Here is a 17,844-nt window from a genome sequence, read left to right as displayed (position 1 = left end):
GACAGCCATGCCAAAAGTGTCGGTGAAGGCCATAGCTTGCAAAGAAGTGTCTTTTGAATCGCAATGATAACGAGATAATGATAATGAGATAATAATAATAATGGGATCATCTAGGACATTTGAAGCCATTTAAATGAAGTCGACTGTGAAATTCAAATTATGGATCTTTGATTCCCGAGATTGTTATGATATGTCATGGATGGTTATAAGATGCGCCAATTATCATAAAGTACCAAGGCCAAACAGGCGCTGAAAAACGGCTTTTCATGTGGCTATTTTTCGTACTCTACCATAAGGGCCCCTGCCTTGGAGGTCAAAATTGGCGTCCACAGGCACTAGTGAGATGGCAACGCTGACACGAGAACGGATCCAAGGAAAGGGAGGCTGGACCGGCGGGATCGGCGGGATCGGCGGTTACTATCAGTTTGCCTTGAGCATCATCGTCAATATCAACATTATCAGCCTCATCGCCACTGGCATCGCCCGACCATCGTGAAATTCGTGATTGGGCCCGTGTTCCGCCCAGGACCATTGAACCCGCCTGGTCGGATTTGGGCGTTCCGTGGGAGGTGACTAGCTGGCTGGGTGGCTGGCCTGCTTGATTGATTGGTTGCGGGCGCTCAGCTGACCGACCGGTAAGCGAGATGTCGAGCGATTCCGGCTCAGCGGCTGAGCCGGTGTTAAGGCTTAATGGCGGGGGGCGGAGGTCCGCCTGCCCGGGATGAAGGCCGGGGTGGTGATGGCACCAAGGCCACCCTGGTGGGCGGGCAAGTGTTCCCGGCCGTACTGGCCCCGCCCGATCGCCCGGGTCGGAACACCAACCAGTTGCAGTATCTCAAGAACGTGGTCATGAAGGCCGTGTGGAAGCACCAGTTTGGGTGGCCTTTTCAGACGCCGGTGGACGCGCTCAAGTTGAACATCCCCGACTACCACAAGATCATTGAGAAGCCCATGGACTTCGGCACCATCAAGAAACGGCTTGAAAACAACTTTTATTGGTCGGCCCGCGAATGCATCAACGACTTCAACACCGTGTTCACTAACTGTTACGTGTACAACAAACCCGGCGAGGACATTGTGGTCATGGCTCAGACGCTGGAGAAGATCTTCCTCACCCGTATGGCCACCATGCCCAAAGAAGAGACCGAGGTGCCTTTGGCGCCCAAGACACCTGTGGTATCGGGTCTGACTGGGGCGGCGGCGGCGGCCGCTGACAAGGCCAAGAAGACCGGCCGTCCCGTGCGATCCATGTCCATCACCAGTAGTACCAGCGAAATGGATATCGGCGGCGACTCCATGGACGGCAGCTTGATCCCGCCTCCGGCCAAGAAAAAACAGACTGTGAAACGCAAGCAGGCCGATACCACCACTCCTGGGGGTGGGGTTGGGGGTGGTGGTGGTCCTCCGGTCAGTGTGCCGAGTACGGTACCCAGTGTGCCCAGTTTGGCCATGGGCGAAATGGACGCGGCCGAACTTGAGGCCAGTCGTCGCGAATCTGGTCGTCAAATCAAGCGCGTCACCAAGGACTTGCCCGATTTCCAGCCCCAACACAGTAGCAAGCCCAAAGGCAAACTCTCAGACTCTTTACGGGCTTGCAACGAGATTCTCAAAGAAATATTTTCCAAAAAGCACGCCGGCTATGCTTGGCCGTTCTACAAGCCCGTCGACACGGAACTCTTAGACCTGCACGACTACAAGAAAGTCATCAAGACACCCATGGATCTAGGCACGATCCGGAATCGATTAGAAGTCCGACACTACAACACGTCGGCGGAATTCGCGGCTGACATGCGGCTGATCTTCTCCAATTGTTTTAAGTACAATCCCCCCGACCACGAGGTCGTGCACATGGCCAAGAAACTACAAGACGTGTTCGAGATGCGCTACGCCAAAATCCCCGATGAATCTCGGGCCGGTGAAGACAGTCACAAGTCCATGAGTATGTCCCAACATCACGAATCTGACAATGACTCCGAAGACGAACGGGAAAAGAAGCTCCTCATGCTCCAAGAGCAGCTCCGACACATGCAAGAACAAATCAATCAACTGGTCGAAGAGACCATCGCCAGTAAAGCCAAGCACGAAGCTGGAGCGGTCAAACCCGCACCGAAGAAAACCGCCGCCAAACGAGCCTCCGTTTCCTCTAGCGGAGGCGGGGCCGGTGGAGGAACAGGAGGTGCCAATCGAGCTTCAGCTGCCAGTGGACCTGCCGCTGCGGCGGCAGCTGCAGCTGCGGCAGCCGCAGAAGCTGAAGAAGATGCTAACACAGTGCCCATGTCGTACGACGAGAAACGCCAACTCAGTTTGGACATTAACAAACTACCCGGCGACAAACTGGGCCGCGTGGTGCAGATTATTCAGTCTCGTGAGGCGGCTCTGCGCGATTCCAATCCCGACGAGATTGAGATCGATTTCGAGACCCTCAAACCCTCGACCCTCCGTGCCCTGGAGAAGTTCGTGGCCTCGTCCCTCCGAAAGAAGCCCAAACGGAAACGCAATTCCGAAGGCAAGAAAGGTGGAGGCACGAATTCGACCTCAACCGCGCCAGGATCCGCTGCAGGTGCCGCCTCAGCTCCTGGAGCCCCATCTTCAAACAGCCAAACCGCTTCAAAATCAGGAAATCTCTCTTCATCGTCTTCGTCTTCGAACTCAAGCGCATCCGGATCCTCCTCATCGTCGTCGGATTCTGAATAGGAGGAACTCGTCAAGATCTATTCCCGGATGTACTCCTTCCCTTCGGTCTCCTTCATTCTCCTCTCGATGATGACTAACTACTCAATGGTCTGCTTCTGCGGACCAGTTTTACTTTTCCTTTGCGTGTCTTTGTTGTCGTGTTTATGGTTCAATGTTACCATCCAATCCAGCAAGTCTCTCGCCCAACACCACCAACGCCACTACCAACCACATCCACCACCATAACACCTTTTTTGTCTGCTGTCACCTAGCAGAAATAGTTCTCTAGCCAACTAGATACCACTTGATATGTTGGCTGGAACGTTGACTCAGTCCCTTTCCACCTAAACCCCTTTAAAAAAGGCCTCCAATGACAGCAAAAGCACTTTCATAGATAAAAGAGAAATCCACCAAACCCCTTCCGATTTGATTTTAAACCTTCGCCTCTATTCCCTCCGCTCAGACCGCTCCCGAATTCTTGATACTACTATACATAAACATCATGGGCAAAGTTGCCCTCTGCAATTCTTTTTTCAACACGAAATAAACTAAGAACATGTATTCCAAAACAAATCGCATCTTCTCTCGCTCTTTATCTCTTTCACTCTCTCACACCTCAGTCGAAGCCATTCATTCATTCGTTTGTTCATGCAGCCTTCAAGGCCTCGTTTGTCGTTTTCAAACCCCCATATCATGCCTTTGGTTCTAAAGATATTCCTGTAGGAACCTTGGCTGCTTTAACCCTGTCGGGCTATTTAAACAAGACCAAGGAGAACGCTGGATTCGAAAGGCAGCCCAGTAGACAGTAGAAGTGCCCGTTGCTCTAGCTCGCCTCCGCTAGAGGGAACCCAAGGGGGGAAGAAAGGAAAGCTTGGATCCAGGGGGAGAAGAAGCGCTCACTCGGTCTTGTTCCCAAAGTATTATTTCTCACTTCTCCTGCTCGGTTTCTTTTCTCTCTCGCTCTCTCTCTCCCCCATCTTCTTTTTGCCTTTTTCTGTCTTTCTTTTTGAGGGAGCAAACGAGACTGGGACAAGGCCAGTTAAGAAACGAGGCGAGCGATAGTGATATCGAGCAATTTATTCTGCTCTAATCCAGAGTGGCCATGGTGTGGTGAGTTGGGTGACACAATGAGGGTTGCAATCCTCCTCATCCATCTATTCTACCCATGTTTGGGGTTAACCACGCACGATGACGATTCCAAGACCTTGGAAAATGTCACGAGAACCATTGGGAACCTGCTCAAAGGCTACGATATCCGTCTGCGACCCAACTTTGGGGGTAGGCAATCCACGATTCCAGTGTCCATCAATGAGTACTTGCACAATATTATTCTATCCTAAATTCTAGGCGATCCCTTGTACGTTGGATTTGATCTCACAATTGCCAGTTTCGATTCGATATCGGAAGTTAGCATGGTAAGTAGATATTTCAAGCACTTTACACACAAGTTTTGAATGAATGGTGAGGTATGAAAACGTCTTTTGCAGGATTATACAATCACGATGTATCTAAATCAGTACTGGAAGGATGAACGATTGTCCTTTTCCCCCGAGGAGAATCGAATCCTTACTCTCTCCGGAGATTTTGCAGAGAAAATCTGGGTCCCTGATACGTTTTTTGCCAACGACAAAAACAGGTACTAAATTCGTTCCATGATAGATAAAAAAAATATTCAATCATCTTTTTGATTTAATAGAGACTTTCAAAAGCAAAGCAAAAAAAACCTTTGAAGCTCAATTTTTCCTTCGATCAGAATTCACATTTCTCTCAAACAGGGAGGAGCTTTAATTGTCGAGAAATAATGAACATCTAGTGCCGAAATGTGATTGACCACTCACAGTTCAGGTTTTGATGAACACAAGCGAGCATTAAAAATGCGCCGCCCACGATTTTTGTTTAATCGAGTAATTTGGAATAAAAGCTTGTAGCTTGAAGACTGAACAGTTTTATTCATTTAGAAGTCCAAACACATATGCCAATTTGATTGCAAAATTCATGTTTAGAATGGCATGATATTTTAACAGGACTGTCCAAGAACACTTACTGTTTTTTTACTGGCTCAAATATTGTAACTCTTGGAATTGTTGAAGTGCAATTGAACCTTAACAAGCTGGTTGGCACTAAACTAATTTACTGAATTAATTTACTTCACAATCTTTAACTGAACTAGGTAATCTTAAACTAAGTATCAATTCTTAGTAATGATGTCGCCTTTGCCGGTACCATCCATACTTGTGGAAGCTATCTTTTTGGGGCATTTTGCCCCGAGTTTTGACCTCGTTTAATAATGAACTAAAATAATTAATGATTAAAAAGCTCCAGTAGATCATAGCAAGGCTCCAGTGTACTTGCAAAAAAATTGATAAGAAATGTCACATTTGTTGTTGCCAATGTTTTCACTTATTTGATACTTGTTGTTAATCGTATTCTTGAAATTTCCATGACTGATGGCGCCCCAACAAGGGCAATCAATGGCAGAATAAAGCAAGAATGAGTTTGATTTCGCTTCCCCATTTATACCATAATCATTCGGCCTTACTTATCACTTGATTTTGAGTCGACTAAAGCCTGGATGTGATCTAATGGAATATTGAAGTCAAATATATACATAGTTACCCTGGTTGATAACAAAAGAAGGTTAAAAAAGGTTTAAAATTGGCCCAAAGCAAAAAAGTTTTTTAAACGCTAGGTATCATTAGTAGCTAGCCATAAATAGTATGAAATAAAGATAATAAGTTCACTTATAATTGACTGAGATTACAGTTGGCTAGTTTTTTTTGTAAGATTGTGAGGTAATCCTTCAGAAAATGCATGTAGCTCTTTAACGGACAAGTGGTCTCTGAAAATATTCATTAGTGAAATCTTAAGAACACAGATGGGTACATATTACATCCTCAATCAGCTTGTAAATGAGCACGACAGTTACCACCAACTTGTCAATAATACCAGCGAATCTTCAAAAACATCCCAGATCGCTAACAAACGGTTCCATTGTGAGCTTCTTAAGTCGTATTTATGCTACTTGATTTCTTCCAGTTTTCTACACGATGTCACCGAGCAAAACAAAATGGTGCGCTTACACGGGGATGGGGCCATCACATATGGAATGCGATTTACCACCACCTTGGCTTGCATGATGGATCTCCACTACTATCCCTTGGATTCTCAAAATTGCACCGTTGAAATCGAAAGCTGTGAGAGAAATTATACAGGGCAGATCGATCGGCTCTAATGTTGCTATAAGTTGTATTGAGAGATCATAACATGCGCTTTTATAGATGGATACACGGTGTCTGATGTGGTCATGTATTGGCGAGATGAGCCAGTGGTGGGCGTGGAAGATGCTGAACTGCCGCAATTCACTATCGTTGGCTGGGAAACCAATGAAAGAAAAATCAAACTGGCAACTGGTATGCAATCGACTTGACCCCGTTTGAACCTGGAATCCTCTGTATTAGATGCTGTGCTTGTGCTTTCAGGAACGTATCAAAGGCTCTCGCTTTCCTTTAAGCTGCAGAGGAACATTGGCTATTTCGTTTTCCAAACCTATCTCCCTTCCATTTTGATCGTGATGCTGAGCTGGGTCTCGTTTTGGATTAACCATGAAGCAACCAGTGCCAGAGTTGCTCTAGGTAATGCATAACTTTAAGTGGAACAACTTTTATCTGGGTTACCAATTACCTGATTGGAGTTAGGCCAACCATATTTTAGGGGGACTTTAGCTAAGCTTCTTGTAGCAAAATCGGATATGGCTTTTTGCTTAAATTTGATGATATATCTCGTAAAACTAAGGATTAGACTAAAGATTCTGAAATGATAAAACATCATCGTTAGATCAGACTAGAAGACAAGTCCAACACAGTGTGACCAGGGTCTTATTCCCATTTTGTTTCCCAGGTATCACCACTGTGCTCACCATGACCACGATCAGCACAGGCGTGCGATCCTCTCTCCCGCGGATCTCTTACGTTAAGGCCATCGACATCTACTTGGTCATGTGCTTCGTGTTCGTGTTTGCCGCACTTTTGGAATATGCTGCGGTCAATTACACATATTGGGGAGCCCGTGCCAAGAAGAAGAAAAAGGAAAAGAAACAAAAGGATTCGAACCAAGCCGAGGCCAAGGCCGGCACCGAGGACATTATCGAACTGTCGGACATCCGCTTGTCGCCCATACCAGGCATCCGTCAGCGTTTCGTGTCCAATTCCAACAACGAAGAACAACAGTCTTTCCCGCCGAGTTTCCGTATGAACCGCAAATACAATATGGGCGCCACCCAAAAGCAGCGACGCCTTCAGAAGAACCGAATAATGGCCAACTTCAAGCGCGGCACCAGCGTCGTCAAGTCCGTCATCCCGCGAATCAAGGATGTGAACATCATTGACAAATATTCCCGCGTCATCTTCCCCGTCTCATTTTTGCTTTTCAACCTAGCTTATTGGTGCTTCTACGTCATCGAAGTGTAGTGGGCCACCCCTTCAGTTTATACCATAATTATTCATATATATATATATATATACCATACAAATATGCGTATATCACCCTCACACAAAACACAACTTCTATAACTTAATCTTAAAACCACTGCAATCGAGAATTGTAAGCGAAATATAGACAGGTTTATATCAACGGACTTCCTTTTCATTCCTCCTCACTTTCTTCTTCTCGCTTTACCATTTCCGTCGCTTGGTGTTCAAATCCCAAAAGAAGTGGGTGTTTCCAATCTTTTTGGCCTCGTCATTACTCTCTTTCTTTTTGGACATTACACAAGCCCAAGGGAATGAGGCCTCGTTATTGTTTTTCAATACAACGGGAGTGTGCCTCTTTGGGATTGAAGTACCCCGTCAGATTGCTCCTTGGTTCCGTGGATCGTGATCATCATAAGACCATCATTCTAGTTTGGAACAAAGAACCAAGAGGATGAACACTTCTACCAAGCAACTTGTTGCGCTTTGGCTCCAGAATAAGGGCCAGAAACTTGTCTATAAGGAAATCAATGATCGGGTGAGTGGCAAAAATATCTATGTACGTACCCGTGGAATACTAAAATTGGCCATTGAAAAAGAAGCATTTATCGAGTGCAGTGGGGGTTCCCATCTTTAACAATAGACTTGCTGTGGGGCAGTAAAGTTTGGACTGTTCTTGTGTGCGGGTCGGAAATGTCTTAATGAGGTTTTGACCATATGCTGCTCGTTCAGTGTGTTATTTGAAGCATAACCACCATTAGTAGAATTGATTTTTTGTCTTCGGTTTTTCAAACTCACACGAGAGGCTACTTCAGATCAAAGATCAGCTAATTTCAATCTTTATCCTGAACACATTCTACACGTTCGGCGTCGATCCCTGTGTCGTTCGAGATTTGAAGTCTTCTTGCCAGTGAATGATAAATCTAAATGAAGAAGACCCGAAACGATGGCACAAAAGTTCGTTTTCAAAGCTTGCTTATCTTTACAAACAATATACATTTTGATGGAAAACAGAGCTTGTTCTTTTTGACTTGGCGGCATTCGGGACTAATTTTAGAGACAAGTTTCTAGTAACAAAGTGAAAAGATTAATGACATTCTTGTATTATCAAAACATATTTCTTTGCCACGACCAGGGTAATGGTGACAAATGTAAAAAATATTTTTTTCCTGTAAATTGGGCCGGTGCAGACTTGAAGTAAAAATGAAATTGAATAATGTAATTGCAATTACAATCCTGATCTTTTATTATTTGCAATTTTTAGAAGAATCTACGAAAAAGATTTGAAACCATTTACTAATAAGTAGACCCATACAAAAAATGTTGTTCGTATGTCGGGCAGAAATTTGAAAAGGTTTTACAAACAGGTTTTTCTCTATACCTTGTTTCAGCTGTTTCGCACATGTGAACCGCCAAACGTCTGCCATTTGTGCTCGAAATGAAAACAACAAATGTTGTTGGAGCCTACTAATAAGGATGGTTTTGAAGGGGTTCGGTGATGCCATCATTTTCTTTTTGCCGGCGGATGAAAGTGTCATTGGCCGTTTAGGCAGTCTTAGGCGGTGTGGACTAGTTTTGGCTCTTACGTGTTTTTTTTTAGCAGAAGTTACCATGGCCTGAATCTTGAATGTTACAGTTTTAAAGCAAAGTAAAGGCGCCTAGGTGGACATTTCATTCAATATATAACAATTTATGCATAGTATAGATTTTTTTTACTTAGTTTCACCACTTGCCGTGGGACCTAAGACCATGACTCGTTATAACGTCTGACCTGTTCTCTCTTTTAACACTATTGAAGATAGGTATTTGTCCAAAATCCCTGACCAACCATTGGATCCGCCATGGAGGTTTCAATTTAACTGGAGGTCTTTCCAATAGGATAGGATCACAGCATCAGTTTTTTGTACCCCTTTGTGCCCAAGCGCCATCTTTCGGATTTGTAGGGATGTGTCAAACGTAAAAATGACATAGCTTTTTCCTCCAACAATTGAACTTCTGCGTCAAACTGAGCTTATTTTTTTTTCTTTTCAATCGCATCTAGCACTATCCTTTGTTTTTTTTGAATAACAGCTCCGCTTATTTCAACACTAAGGGGTAAACAACGACCCCCGTGAGTAATCCTAGTGTCGTCGGGTACCTCGGTGATCTCATTTGATCTCATTTGGAAACGGGACAAAAACGGTGATTTAGGCCTTGCCTTGGATCGGTTTTCGCCCTCCATCCTTTCAAAGAGGCTACTGCTGATCATTTCCAGCCATTATACTCCAGTTTTCACTTATTGAAGTGTTTATAATTCAAGATTAATGACATTGGAATTCAAGGATCGTGCAATAGTTCGCTCTTTTTCGCTCAGTAGTGGTTAAAACACCTTTCATTCACTGTCAACGAGTGCTTGGATACTTCTGGCAACCACTGACATCAAATATATTTTGGAACTTTACACGAATTCCTCTCACTTGTAATTTTTATTCACGCAAGTCAACTTTCTTTGTTCGTCCATGTTGTATCACCCATTCAGCTTAACCTCAACTTGGACAACTGAAAATTTGGACCACAGAAAGAAGTGGTGACGAGAATTCCTCTATATAGAACGTTCTTGAGCTATGCGCTACGACGTAAACCTTGTCACGTTCATCCCTATAATTCTAAATGTCTATGGCGAGTGATTCTGCGTGGCTTGGACAGCGTGACAAAGATTTTTTTTTTTGATTTCTGGTCGGAATTCAATAGTTTCTAAATTTTCCGTTATACTATTGGGTGCATTTGGCGGCGTCAAATATGTCACTGTACCGTTGTCCATGGATCAGCTAATTGATACCAATTCGTTGGTAGACCAAGTACATTAATACTGTTGTTCGCGTGGACTGTATTTTTTCCCTTCTAGTCTTGTCTCTCTGCTTCAACTTGAGTTTCCCATACCGGACCTCCGACAAAGATCGCAATCACTCGCTGGTGGTCATTGTTCTTGTCGGTGTTGTTGCTTTTTTTTCTTTCTAAAAGACAGATAAATTTGGTATTGATATAAAATAAGCAAAATACGGTTTTTTTCTGCACGAACCAGCAAATCTCTTCCACATGTGCGTCGGTTTGTTCGGGATGTCAAGGGTTTCGGGGTCTCATCTCGATCACTCATTGTTTTTTTGGGGCTTTTCTTGGGTATGTCTTTTTTTCTCGTCTCGGGTTCATATCCGAGCACGAGCTACTTTCTTCCGGTTGATTATGAGGACCAACTCTCGGCTCGACCACACATACTAAACCTAGGTTTTTCTTCTCTTCAACTGTTCTTCACGATTCATTTTTTTTCTAATTCAGATATGATCATTTTTTGATCGAATGACATCGATGTCGATAGTATTGGTTACAGCATCCGCAAATCATAACTGCAAAAAAAGGGTCTTGCTTGTAATCAAAAGAACGTTCATACACTGAAAACTTTGAAAACTTCCAAAAGCTGTCGTTTATGGAGCTATTTTGCGAAAACGAGGTTTTAACATACAACATTCTGAATCCGCCTATGGTCATTTCAAATGCATGCAATATCTTAAATATGAGTTTGTCTTGCCAAGTTATCAAAACTCTGACCAACAATATCCAGTCTTCCAGTTTAAGTCTATGGGGGACTAAACCTTGTCCTTAATTGTAGCAGTATGACGAGAGAGATTGAGCATAATGTGAATCAGACAGAAGGAAAGCACTCTCAAAACCACAAACTTGCCGCGATTTTGTTTTAGGAGGATTGATGTCAAAATCGTTGCACAACTGTCATACAATTAAGCCCAGTGACATCACATATTTCTGCAATAGCTTGGTGCTAATTTTCTGTTATGATATTCACAAAATATTGCTGTTTTATTATTGTGATTAGCGAAATTGAAAGCAAATCACTCTCTCCGAATGATTGTAGCATAAATTTAGTTGCTTTTTTGGGAGGGGAGATTTTAAAAGTGATGAAAAACATAGTTTCTTTAATATTTTCATGTATTACACTTTAGAAACTTTTAGAAAATCACTTAGTGTGGAGCAATAAAAGTGTTGCCTTGTCACTGATACGCCCTTCGTACTATACTAAAAGTGTCTGTCAATACTGCAGGAAACGTTGTTCAAAAACGGCGCCGTCTACCAATATCGTTCCGAGGATAATAAACTCAAGTCGGCCATCATATTTCGTCTAGGAGAAGAGCGGATCAATGATATCACGAAAATCCTGTTCTACTTTGAGGTACTCGTAATTGGACCCCTGTACTACGATTAATGCTTGAAAACAAAATTCCATATCTACCTATAGCGTAAGAAATTCAACTTTAAACACATGGAGACAAGGAAAAACAAGAATGAATTCGAGCTCTACATCGAGTTGGAAAACTTGGATTGTCGGGAATGGACTCATATCCGAGCCATGCTTGAGACTTTGATCCATGTAGATATTTACCCGCGGGCTACCACGGCCAAGGACAAAACTGAGGAGCCAACGAACGGTCGGTCTGAAAATGCATCGTGGGTTTGTTTATATCGCTCATTTTCCTCAATTACATTTGACCTCCCAGACATTCCGGAGATGGAAGATGTGGCCTGGTTCCCGAAGAGCATTGGCGATCTGGACAATTTTCAAAATGTTCTCATGTACGGCACTGATTTGGATGCGGATCACCCTGGGTTCTTGGACATGCGTTATCGGAAACGAAGGAAATTGTTCAGCGAAATTGCGATGCTCTACAAACAGTGAGTTTTGTTACTTTATTCAGCTTCAATGAATTGCTTAATAATCAATAGGGCTTCATTATTTGCGGTTTTTTTAATGTTCAGAGGGAGAAATATTCCAAAAATCCGATACACTGACGAGGAAATCAGGACTTGGGGCAGTATCTACACGCATTTGGAAGAGATGTATTACCATTATGCCTCTGAGAAGTTTGTGAAAAACTTCAAGGAGCTTCAAGTACATTGCAATTACAGGTAGGTGCTAAGCGCTTAACAGGCTTAGTGTTGTGTCGTTGAGAATTTGCACTTGACCTTAAGCAAGTTTTATGCGATTCATTCGTGCCAGATAAATAATCCTTAATCGCTTGTTTAGTCGTAATTGCATTCCCCAATTGCAAGATGTGAGCAATTACCTGAAGAGGAAAACCGGATTCACTTTGCGGCCAGTGGCAGGATATTTATCGCCTAGAGATTTTCTGAGTGGCTTGGCATTTCGAGTGTTTCATTGTACACAATACATCCGCCATAGCTCGGATCCCTATTATACTCCTGAACCGTGAGTGATGCCACAAAAGCTTGCATACGAGCCAAGTTCATGGTCCTGAATGTTTTCTAAGCCTTCACTTGATGTTTCAGGGATTGCTGTCATGAGCTTCTTGGACATATGCCCATGCTAGCTGACTCGGAATTCGCCCAATTTTCACAAGAGATTGGACTGGCATCTCTAGGATGTTCTGAAGGGGACATCAAGAAATTGGCTGCGGTAAGAAAATAAACCGAGATGAAGGAGACCAGCTTTTTTACCTAATCGTTTTAGCATTAGATGGACTAAATTCAGGTCCAGTTTGAAAAAAAAAACAACACCTAAGATCGCCCAAAAAGGCTAACATTTCATAAAAGAAGCCTTGAAAATATACGCACGAAACTAGTAATTATGGTGTTATCCCTCACGTGAACAAATCAATCCACTCTTTGAAGCAATTGGCTCTGAAACCTAGTGCGTATGTCAATCTCGTGGTAACACATTCGCTTCTGTCTTTCCACAGTGTTACTTCTTCACCGTAGAATTCGGCCTTTGTGTCGAGGATGGATTTCTGAAAGCCTACGGTGCGGGATTATTATCCTCGGGAGCGGAATTGGCACATGTCATGAACGGCATCCGGAACAACTCGGTAACCGTGGACATGTTCGAAGTGGAAAAGGCCTGCCAGACCCAATGCATGGTTACTTCGTATCAAAAGCGATATTTCATCACCAACAGCTTCCAGGATGCATTGGCTGCTCTGAGGTAACGTGCGACCGACAAGGGTCTCGTCAATTTCAAGCTGCTGATATCATTCGGACTTCTTTAATGATGCTAAGTATGACAAGTCAGCTTCTTGGTGTTATTTACAGACAATTTGCCTCGAGCATTGAGCGACCATTCTCAGTTGAATACGATCCATACACTCAACGCGTCTTGGTCTTGGACATCGAAGGTAAAGAAAACCGAGACGAAAACGAGAAGCAAGCCAAGACAAAGAAGATCCTTGATAGATATGAAGAGGACCAAGATCAGGAAGAATGATTATCTTGATTCGCACTCCCAAGATTGTTCTCAGATCATTAATTTTGCCGCAATGTATTGTTATCAATGTATCATTCAATGTTGTCTCATAGAATAAAGGTTTTGGGAACCAAACACCAAACTACTTCTCATCTGGATGTGATGAGAGCTTGCTTGCACCGTTGTCGTCCGCCAAGTATCTAGTGTATTCTGACATGCAACAAAGATCATGTGCACTCAATTGGTCAGGATTTATGACCTGGTCGGACCAGTTTCCTTTAAGGTGACCTATGGCATTCACAACCAAGGACAAAGCTCTCCAATCATTCAGCTTGAAAGAATCCGAAAGGATCGACCGATCCGTCGATCCAACCGATTTCGAACGTTCTCACACAACCTGAAAACACTTGAATATAAATCCGTTCACCTAAACTCCAATGCTCAACTCGGCTGAATGCCAGAGACGAAGAAAGAAACATGTCAAAAAGACCATCATGGTGATTCCCAGCCAACAACTCATTATCATCCCCACCAGCTCTTTGTCCAGAAGTCATCATCAAATCGGGCATTAGCAAGCTCGAAGTCTCTGTGTATGTATGCATGTACAGTATGTTGTATGTACGCTCGTACGCACAAGCTGAGGGCGAATGTTTTTATTTCCACGGCGTCTTCGTTGCGTACAATCGTCAATGTACGCATGAATCCGAACGCATGCACATAGCTCGACCACTGAATATCATGACTCCTGCTTGACGAAGGTGCTGGTGAGCTAGAGGTGCTAACGGTGTCGGTCTGCATTGGTGGTCCTATTGTAGAGGGTCCTGGTGGTTCTTGGCCGGCATCATGAGAGTCTTCAACGTCCTTGGCACCGGCCGCGAACCAATCGGAGGGTGGGCTTTAAAAATTTGGCCATATTAGAAGGAATGCAACCCCCGAAGAACTCACAGTACCAAATCGTACATTCTGCTAGAAGGAGCTCAGGCTTAACAGACAGTGAACTCCTTAGTTGCGGCATCTATTCAACATGAATCAATCTATCTTTTTCGTAAGTACTGTTCTCGATTGACTCATGTACAACTCTAACATTGTGAAAAAGAGTCTACCTATATCTAACTTCGTTTGGTTCCAACCTTAGGTCACTCTTGCCTACTTTCTGGCCTTAACCTTGACCGTCAATGGCATGCCTCAAGCCCGTCAAAATGGAGCGACGATTGAAGTGACCCCGGTGGGCAACCTTGTGCGCACTCAACATCGCGTTAGTGGAGAGTTGTACATCTTCAATCAGACCCTTCTCATTTTGGACAATTTCACCTTCGATGGCTTGGGCGCTGGTGTTTACATCAATATCGGTAGGTTTTCACTTAACATTGGACCAATTTCGAGGTCATTTTCAATCCACTGTCTCCGTTTCATTACAGCTACCAAGGGAAATAACCGTCGGCAATACATTCAGAACCGCGAGATCGTGAACTATCCGTCTTTGGAGGATAACACCCCCATTGAAAGGTCGTACCAGAAGGAGCGTCTCATCATCTCTTTGCCTCAGGGCGTTCAAGCCAAGGACATCAAGTGGCTTTCCATTTGGTGCGAAATCTTCGGAGTCAGCTTCGGAGAAGTCACCTTCCCCAATGAAGTGTAGAGTACCTGCAAGACCCTGACATAACGTACATAATTATTTATTGTTGTTTTCAATAAATCAATGTCTACTTTTCAAAGAAAAAGAAACTCAAAATGTGTTGCCTTTATTGAGCATCTGCCAAACTGTAACACGTGACTTTTAAACCCAAAGTTCCTATTCCTTCTCAAGAAATTTTGGCTGGTAAGAAGTATAAGCTCAACGGGTAAAGTGGTAGGAATTCTCTCTCTTATTGAATGCTCAGACTAAAATCAATTGTGGCCAACTCCAAGGTGAATAATCATATTTTGCCAGACATTTCCCTCTTAGCAAATTCAAAACAGCATCATACACAACCTCTTTTGTTGTCAGGAGATTTTGCACAACGATAACGGGAAACGGTTATGTGCTTAAAAAAGTTACAAATTGCTAACCAATTACTCAGTTTTCCATGGGTTTTTAACATTAGTTTGTTTTGCAAATTCCGTTTAATGATGAAGAAATTGCTGCTACATCGCACGAAATGTTGATTTCGATATCTGAACCATTTCAAGAATACATTAAGAATGGGAAGAATGAAGGAAGACGTTTGAAATTCGAAATCCGCAATTCACCCAAAAAATAAAATACCTTAAAAAAGGCCCCTCACACGTGATATATTGTTTTTCAGGCGCAAAAGGTAGCAATAGACAAACTATTTTCGGAACAGATTAATTGTCAACAGGTGAATTGTTCAGTATGAGTCACACGCAAGATCTGGTGCAATCCAGTTTTTGTTCATGCAATCCGGTTCTATTTAGAGACGGGAAAAACTGAGAGACGTGAAACAGGGAGTTGAATAAAAACACAATTCTCTAAGTTAGAGCCTATCAAATGCATAGCATCAAAAGAAGACCTAGCTGAGTTTTGAACATTTTGCTTCTAACAATCCGTGGTATAAGAATGTTCTCTGGGAGAATTGATCCGCCTTAAGCCAAAAATTAGGAGTCAGCAAAAGCGTTTTTATGAATCCATTCCTTAAAGTCATAGAATGAATGATGTCTTTGTTCGGCTGTTCATTCGAAATTTTGCCGATAGGTTAGGATGACTAAGATAAGTACCTCTGTTATCAGTTTAAGCCTTGTAAATTCCAAGGATATTGTAACTAATAGGCTGATTTGTTCCTATACCTCTCAACATGTTGTTGAATCAGTGCTAATAATCTTGAGAGCTTAAATGGTTTAAAACTTGATATAAACTAAATAAACTATCTCTCCTACCCTTACAAATGGAGCATATCGAAGTAAATGCTCCCCTTTGATGTATGCTGATGTCAGCGTTTACAGGGCCGTCTTTATTTTGGGGACAGGGAACATTTTTCCAGGACTCTATTGATCTTCTTCTTTAATCCCTATGAATACAGTTTAAGCTCAATCAATGTATTTGGTTGAAAGTTCTGCCCTATCAAAGCTCATCCAGGGACGGCTAACCCTGGACGGCAATTTCCCTTTTCTGCATAGCAGAGGAAGGCCGACATCTGCTCAACTCTGGGTGCTTGAAGTTCTTAACTAGCATACATCCAACTGGCTTTAAACGTTCCATGCTACAAATTAACCTTGAGAAGTATTTAAAATGACTATCTGATATGGCAATTCAATGCCTAATAAAGTAATTAATCCAGCTATTTGTTACAAAAGTGATCAATTTTCTGGAGGATCGCATATTATTTACTCTTACTGGCAGGATTACATTTAGCTGTCTTTCAATTTCTCAATTCTAAGTTATGACCAATGTCCTTATTGAAGGTTTCTATTTCCACTAAAAAGACGTTGTTAGGGCAAAAAGATGGGCAAAAGCAATTTTATACTCACATGGGTTTATTAAGAGTGGCACAATTTCAAAGGAATAACTTAATTCGTACTTTGATGTCCTGACTTACTGATCTTTTCGTTGTGGTTTTACTCTCCAAAACACAATACATAGAATAGTACATACAGTTGGAGCTCCTGGATTGGATCTGCCAGGCCTGAGTAGCAATTGCGACCTGTACATGGTCCTTCAACACTGATTATTGAACACAGTGGTCGCAAATGCACTTGAGAACTTGGGTTACTGATCATTCAAAGTTCTTTATAACAGAATGTTCCGGCCAATGAAAGCAATAATTGTTGTTTTATCTAGTAGCGTGGATTGTCAAGTTGGCAAGCAACCTGTATGGCTTTCAAAAGTCAAACTTGACTCCAAGTCTGGTGGAGAACCGGGATAGTGGGAGCCTTCACCTCAACCACCCTGGCAACACCGTCCTGATGGGCTTGGTCATCAATTTGTAAGCTGAGCAGCCCAAATAAACCGAACAAAGTTCATCATTTCTGAATGTCACTTTGGCCCCCAATTGATCTGTCTTGGGAGGCCTTCATACTCGAAATCCGGGGTAAATGACACTCCACCAGCGGCAGAAACCAGTCAGGTCTTTCTTGGGGGGTACACGACCTTTGAAATCTCCGAACACTATCACTTTTTACGCGCAATCCCCACTTACATTGATCGTAATTCGCACGCCATTAGCACGTATGAGAAGTTTGTTGACCGATTCAAAAGTCGGCTTCTCGGTGTTTTGGCCGGAAATATTTCAAAAAGAATATACCTTTGGTTATCAGATTCATGCAGATTTCATTTGGTAGGGAACCTTTCCTTCAATGTTTAATCAATTTCGGTAGGGAATGAATTGAAACTGGTTTTTGGGTCTGGAGCCAACTTTTGTGTGAATTAGCCATCCCTAATCTCCACATTCTTATCCGTGGAAACCCTGAAATTCGTCAAGTCATCATAATGTCATTGACTTGGGGATTTACGTACTCGGCGCTATG

The 17,844-nt window shown here is 43.0% G+C and overlaps 4 protein-coding genes across 5 annotated transcripts; all 4 read left to right on the top strand.

The window, feature by feature from the left end:
- Positions 1-398: 398 nt before the first annotated feature.
- On the top strand, positions 399-3,251 carry LOC131877744 (bromodomain-containing protein 2-like). The gene has a single exon (XM_059223511.1). It carries the CDS (start codon positions 691-693, stop codon positions 2,692-2,694), a length of 2,004 nt encoding a protein of 667 aa, XP_059079494.1. The 5' UTR covers positions 399-690; the 3' UTR covers positions 2,695-3,251.
- A 413-nt stretch (positions 3,252-3,664) lies between these two features.
- LOC131877748 (gamma-aminobutyric acid receptor subunit beta-like) lies at positions 3,665-7,302 on the top strand. Its single transcript, XM_059223515.1, has 7 exons — positions 3,665-3,951; positions 4,021-4,088; positions 4,161-4,309; positions 5,710-5,867; positions 5,952-6,083; positions 6,153-6,305; positions 6,571-7,302. Exons 1-7 carry the CDS (start codon positions 3,801-3,803, stop codon positions 7,137-7,139), a joined length of 1,380 nt encoding a protein of 459 aa, XP_059079498.1. The 5' UTR covers positions 3,665-3,800; the 3' UTR covers positions 7,140-7,302.
- Positions 7,303-7,430: 128 nt separating this feature from the next.
- LOC131877746 (tryptophan 5-hydroxylase 1-like) lies at positions 7,431-13,521 on the top strand. 2 transcript variants are annotated; one of them, XM_059223513.1, is made up of 9 exons: positions 7,431-7,677; positions 11,230-11,358; positions 11,425-11,614; positions 11,684-11,858; positions 11,943-12,092; positions 12,211-12,393; positions 12,474-12,600; positions 12,884-13,125; positions 13,233-13,521. In XM_059223513.1, the coding sequence occupies exons 1-9, from the start codon at positions 7,594-7,596 to the stop codon at positions 13,402-13,404; spliced, it is 1,452 nt and encodes a 483-aa protein (XP_059079496.1). In that variant the 5' UTR covers positions 7,431-7,593; the 3' UTR covers positions 13,405-13,521. The 2 variants fall into 2 exon arrangements, with proteins under 2 accessions (XP_059079496.1, XP_059079497.1); XM_059223514.1 differs by lacking the exon at positions 7,431-7,677 and adding an exon at positions 8,704-9,320 and having other exon boundaries at positions 13,233-13,520.
- A 759-nt stretch (positions 13,522-14,280) lies between these two features.
- Positions 14,281-15,115, top strand: LOC131877752 (protein Skeletor, isoforms B/C-like). The gene is made up of 3 exons (XM_059223518.1): positions 14,281-14,428; positions 14,519-14,732; positions 14,802-15,115. Exons 1-3 carry the CDS (start codon positions 14,408-14,410, stop codon positions 15,020-15,022), a joined length of 456 nt encoding a protein of 151 aa, XP_059079501.1. The 5' UTR covers positions 14,281-14,407; the 3' UTR covers positions 15,023-15,115.
- The last annotated feature ends 2,729 nt before the right edge of the window (positions 15,116-17,844 follow it).

The sequence above is a fragment of the Tigriopus californicus genome, chromosome 3 (genome assembly GCF_007210705.1).
Source record: "Tigriopus californicus strain San Diego chromosome 3, Tcal_SD_v2.1, whole genome shotgun sequence".
Taxonomy (NCBI): domain Eukaryota; kingdom Metazoa; phylum Arthropoda; class Copepoda; order Harpacticoida; family Harpacticidae; genus Tigriopus; species Tigriopus californicus.
This window is presented reverse-complemented; position numbering and strand designations above follow the sequence as displayed.

What these genes read in the sequence shown, in the direction of transcription:
- LOC131877752 (XM_059223518.1), top strand. Translation starts at nt 14,408, where the DNA reads ATGAATCAATCTATCTTTTTC. An exon ending in TGAATCAATCTATCTTTTTC is followed by an intron (nt 14,429 to 14,518) that starts GTAAGTACTGTT and finishes TTCCAACCTTAG; the next exon opens with GTCACTCTTGCCTACTTTCT. An exon ending in TGGTGTTTACATCAATATCG is followed by an intron (nt 14,733 to 14,801) that starts GTAGGTTTTCAC and finishes GTTTCATTACAG; the next exon opens with CTACCAAGGGAAATAACCGT.
- LOC131877748 (XM_059223515.1), top strand. Translation starts at nt 3,801, where the DNA reads ATGAGGGTTGCAATCCTCCTCATCCATCTATTCTACCCATGTTTGGGG. An exon ending in CGATATCGGAAGTTAGCATG is followed by an intron (nt 4,089 to 4,160) that starts GTAAGTAGATAT and finishes CGTCTTTTGCAG; the next exon opens with GATTATACAATCACGATGTA. An exon ending in AAAAATCAAACTGGCAACTG is followed by an intron (nt 6,084 to 6,152) that starts GTATGCAATCGA and finishes TTGTGCTTTCAG; the next exon opens with GAACGTATCAAAGGCTCTCG.
- LOC131877744 (XM_059223511.1), top strand. Translation starts at nt 691, where the DNA reads ATGGCGGGGGGCGGAGGTCCGCCTGCCCGGGATGAAGGCCGGGGTGGT.
- LOC131877746 (XM_059223513.1), top strand. Translation starts at nt 7,594, where the DNA reads ATGAACACTTCTACCAAGCAACTTGTTGCGCTTTGGCTCCAGAATAAG. An exon ending in AACTGAGGAGCCAACGAACG is followed by an intron (nt 11,615 to 11,683) that starts GTCGGTCTGAAA and finishes TTGACCTCCCAG; the next exon opens with ACATTCCGGAGATGGAAGAT. An exon ending in GATGCATTGGCTGCTCTGAG is followed by an intron (nt 13,126 to 13,232) that starts GTAACGTGCGAC and finishes TGTTATTTACAG; the next exon opens with ACAATTTGCCTCGAGCATTG.